The 5048-nt window shown below is 45.2% G+C and overlaps 1 protein-coding gene across 1 annotated transcript; it reads left to right on the plus strand.

Annotated features, from left to right (window-relative positions):
* Positions 1–260: 260 nt before the first annotated feature.
* On the plus strand, positions 261–2394 carry LOC307029603 (zinc finger MYM-type protein 1-like; the record flags this gene model as incomplete). The annotated part of the gene is made up of 2 exons (XM_079665682.1): positions 261–1437; positions 1844–2394. The coding sequence occupies 2 exons, from the start codon at positions 261–263 to the stop codon at positions 2392–2394; spliced, it is 1728 nt and encodes a 575-aa protein (XP_079521808.1).
* Between the last annotated feature and the right edge of the window lie 2654 nt (positions 2395–5048).

Consider the following 5048-nt stretch of genomic DNA (forward strand, 5'->3'; position numbering starts at 1 on the left):
TCGCGGTCAGTGATGGCATTGTGTGTGGTGTGTGCAGGTCAGCTGTCAAGCGCAAGTTGGTCGGGTCAGAACAAGCTGACAGTCCGTTTTTGAAAGATACGGGCTTTTCAAACTGGAGAAAAGCAAAGGAGAAAATCAGAGACCACGAGAAAACACGCATTCATTTAGATGCGACTCAAAGATTGGCTGCATTGAAAACTACGCCAATTAATGCGCTTTTGTCTGAGGCTGCTGCTAAAGAACAAATAACAGCCCGGAAAATGCTGGAGCTCGTTTTCAACAGCGTGAGATTCCTGGGGCGCCAGGGACTCCCTCTGAGAGGAGCTGCAAATCGGGATGGGGTGTTGTGGCAGCTAGTGGTCGAGAGGGTACGCGCTGATCCTGACCTGCAAAACTGGATGAAGAGGAGGGACAATTGGATGTCGGGCAGCATCCAGAAGGAAGTTCTGGAGCTGTTTGCCCATGACATCCAGAGGAAAATCGTAGCCAAAGCATCCGAAAGTCCTTTTTTCGGCTTAACTGCTGATGGGACCACCGACGTCAGTGGAAAAGAACAGTTCTCATGCAGTATACAATTTGCAGATGACAATCTTGAAGTCCAGAATTTCTTTCTGGGCTTTTACAACGCTCCAGACACAACCGCCGAGATGCTTTTTCTGTGCATTAAAGATGTCCTTGTTCGGCTAAATCTGCCGCTGGAGAAGCTGAAAGGCTACTGTTTTGATGGAGCCAGCAACATGTCAGGGAGGTTCAAGGGAGTGCAGGCAAGATTAAAGGAAACATGTCCTGACTCCTTGTTTGTCCACTGCGCAAACCACTCTCTGGATTTAGTGTTGCAAGAAGTGGCAAAAGAAGTGCGCCTTGTTGCCGATACACTGAACTTTGTTCGGGAAGTCACAGTTGTGATTAATGATTCAGCAAAGAGAAAAACGTTATACCAGTCTCTTTTTGGATGTGGAGAAGTGATCAACCTGCTTGCCCTGTGCCCAACTCGGTGGTGCGTCAGAGTTGTGGCACTGTCACGGTTGCTGGCATGCTATGGAGAGATGCTGCAGACATTTAGGACCTTGGAGAGTGACAGGATTGTCAAGGGGGAGACGCGTGCCAAAGTGGCAGGATTGCTCAAAAAGGGCACCACTACGCGCACAGTCTTTGGTTTGTTTGCCTGCGTTACCATGTTTACGCCATGTGAATCCGTGGCTCGGTCACTGCAAGGCACCAAAGTCACAGCCCTTGGATCAATGGAAGCTGCCAAACTTCTTTGCCAGCGACTGAACACACTCAGACAAGATGACACCTTCGCTGACCTTGTGGCCAAGACCAAACAATACACAGAGCGCTACAACTTGAAGCCTCCTCATCCAGTGCGCACCAGCAAGACCCCAGCGCGTTTTCGCCATACAGCGGAGGAGGAGGAACGGGAGTTGGAGAACGAGGGTAAATAAATAGGCCTAAATAAATAAATAAATAATGCCAACAGTATTTTAAAATTAATCATAAAGCTCATCGGTCTGTAATGTTGAAAGAATGCAACAAATACGCACACAGAGCGTGCTCTCCAGCATTTGTGGACAGATTTGATCTATCCATAGAAAACGATATCATAGTTCATAATAATGTACTACATCCATGTACGCTTATTTGCGAAATTAGCCTGCAATTAATAATTCATTACAACGGTATCAACTGACTAAATAACGTATAGGCCTACTTTCATAACAAACCATATTCATAATTTGAATTTAAATTGAAAATTTAAGGTTGACCCACCCAGCTTAAATAGGCAGCCCATATGGAAACTATTTGTTGGTTGTTGTTTAACTGTTATATTTAACTATTAAAGAATATCCAAGCCTGTGGAAGAGGGAATTGTTTGAGGCCCTGGACTTGGTGCGCACAGAGGTGGAGCGGCGCTTTGACCAGGAAGGACTCCGCGTAGCTGCAGGGCGAGAGCAGGCAGTTCTACAGGCGGCCCAAGGGAAACGAGTGGATGTGGGTTCCCTGGAACTGACTTCCTTTTCAAGAGAGCAGCTAAGCCTTGAGCTGGACATCCTGAGCGACGTGTGTAGGGGGCGAGAAGTGAAAACCATTCAGGATGTATTGGCCATTCTGCACACCTTGCAGCCCCAATCCCGCTCCATGCTGTCGGAAGCGGAGAGGCTCATAAAGCTCTGTCTGGCTCTGCCCATTTCTGTCGCGGCATCCGAGCGCTCGTTCTCTGCGTTGCGCAGGTTGAAAACGTGGCTGCGCAATACTATTAAGCAGGAGAGACTCACTCATTTGGCCATTATGAATGCGCATAGCGACCTTCTCGATGAATGCGATGTCTCGACCCTGCTTAAAGAATTTATCAGCAGAACAACGGAGAGAAGGTCTACTTTTGGAACAGTTTAAAAGCCCTTACGAGCGCAAAGTAAACCGTTATTTTTCTGAATGTTCCATTAGGCCTATGTTCGTAAAGGCTGTATTATTCTGTTGATTTTCTGAATGCTGTAGGCCTATGTTATCGCCTATTAGGCTACAGTATGTTCCTTAATAAAGGCTTGATTAATTCATTAATTCATTTTGTTTCATACATTTTCGTAACAATTAAGATGCTGCGTGTGTTTATGTAGCCTATATCTGTTATGTATAGGCCTAGGCTATTAGGCCTACGTGTCGAGTTCGTTAATCATTGATAGTGTGAGTTTCCCCCCCGACCCTCCCAGCAAAAATCCCGCACCCCCCCCCAGAAAATAGTTCCGACGTCCCTGTTGGTTTCCCTTCTGGGCGGGATCCCAGGTAGTAAGTCAGTTTGTTGATTCCATCTGTTGCTTCTGTGCGTGTGTGTGTGTGTGTTTCTGTTCCTCTGCCCTTAGGCAGATCCCCCAATCAATGATTTGGAGTCATGACAGAGGACTCTTTGACAGGACACATACTCATTCCCCCTAAACATCCTCAACACACAAACATCGTATCATGTATCTTTAACAGAAGTTAATTGTTATCGCTTAATGGCTTCCCTGAACTTCCCTTCACCCCAAAGTTAGCTTACTAGGAATGAATACATTTTATTGATAAGCTCAAAAGGACGTTTATCTCATTTAATGCTGGGTGACCCAAGTCTCAAGGCCTGCAGGATGTGTAGGAGATAAACATTAATTCTACAAGACTTTAACTACATTATCTGAAAATGTATCTGGGACTTCCCCTGTTAATTGCAAGGACTATTGATAATTAACAGAGAGACCCTAGGGGCCTCTTCTTGGTATCTGCTAGGCGGAAGTCACTCAATGCAGAAATCACAAGTTTAACACACATTCTATATAAGGTGACATTAAAATGAATATACCAGATTGAACTTTCCTGCCATAACACGTTACTTTAATACTTCAAATAATTCAAATAATACTTCAATTCCCCCTTTTGGTCTCACCCCCCGAGACCAACACACATAAGACATTTGAAACACAACTACTGTCATTCTTTGCTACTGTGTCTGTCCCCCAACATTAAACCTTTGGGAACAGAACACAACTTTTCATGTTAGTGAAGGAACTATCAGAGTGTGAACCTGAGTGCCAGAAAGCAGCATCCTTGCGTGTTGTTGAATCCTCAGGGCCCCCCCCCCCCCCCCCCCCCCCCCCTCAGCGGAAAACGCCAACAAGGGCAGCTGATAGGGAGGGGGAGATGCGGCCTTTCCTTCAAAGGTGGAACTGATGAATCTGATCAGAGAGAAGTAGACTCCTCTGCTGCCTCGAGAAGTCCCCCAGCCTGCTGACAGCCGCTTCCGAGTCGTCTGCTGTAGGGATGTCCGCGAGGTCCTTCTCCTCCAGTCCGCCGATGACAGCTTCCGAGTCGTCTGCTGTAGGGATGTCCTCGTTGACGATAGCCAGGTCCGTCCTGATGTCCTCCATGGTCCTAGCCGGTGATTTCCTCGCCGCACACTGGCTTCAGTAGTACCAGATGTCCCCCTTTGCTCCTCGGCGGACGGCATGAGGTGTCCTCTGGGTCACTCTGTAGAGGCCGGAGAACCTGGGGTTGAGCCACCTTCAGCCAGACGAACTCCGCTGTGTCGGCCTCCTGCTCCTCGGGTCCCCCTTTTGGCGTCAGCAACCTGTGTGGAGAAATCTGATACCCACCCCTCAAGTCTACGCTCAGGGCTTCTGGGCCCTCAGGTGTTTGACCCACCACTGGTAGGCCGCTTCAGAATTCTAATACTTGGCCTGTGTCAACAAAATAAACCCCAACATCTTCAGGTGAACTAAATAACATATCTCAATAGCTCTGAATTTCTGACAAGCATCTGTGTTATTTTAAATGAAATCCTTGAGATCCTATTTAAAATCTAAATATAATATGAACTGCTAATGTCTCTGGTAATGGAACACACTAATGTTATGGATTAAAAACAACTAAAATCATGATACTGACAAAGTGAATAATTTCCTGGTGATACTGCTTCTACCTGTCACTGCTTGGATATTATCAAGCTGAAAAATGAATACAGAAATCCAACATACTGTCATCAAATGTCTTTCCATTATGAATTTAAATTAAATGTACATCCCAATAATGATCTAAACAGTCTATGGCTTTTACTTATTTACCAGGCTAGTTACAAGATGTTGTCTAAATTAAATTCTATCTCATTACATTACTATGTTTTAACTTAGCTGTAATATGTTCTTTCTACATTTCAAACCTCAGTTACTTTAATACCTGTTGAAATATTAGAAAATAGTTTTCATTATCACAGTTCACCTTCTCATTCTCATTCTGGAATTACCTCTCTCAGTAGCCCCTTGGCCACTGATTCTGCATCTGTGTTACCTGTTATAACTCAATCCATATTAGAAACATGTCAACATTAATCAAACATTATCTTATCCCCAGATATGGAGCAGGTTAAATCTAAAACTGTCAATCAATGGTCAGATTGAACATCTGAGTTGGGGCGGCAGGTTTCTTCCAGTCCCTAAATGAAAATATCCCACACTCCCCCTTTTTACACATGTACACATGTGTAACAAAATCCTGTATGGGAAGAAAACCTTCAGGTAACCAGT

This window comes from Notothenia rossii, assembly GCF_949606895.1.
Source record: "Notothenia rossii genome assembly, chromosome: 2".
Lineage (NCBI taxonomy): Eukaryota > Metazoa > Chordata > Actinopteri > Perciformes > Nototheniidae > Notothenia > Notothenia rossii.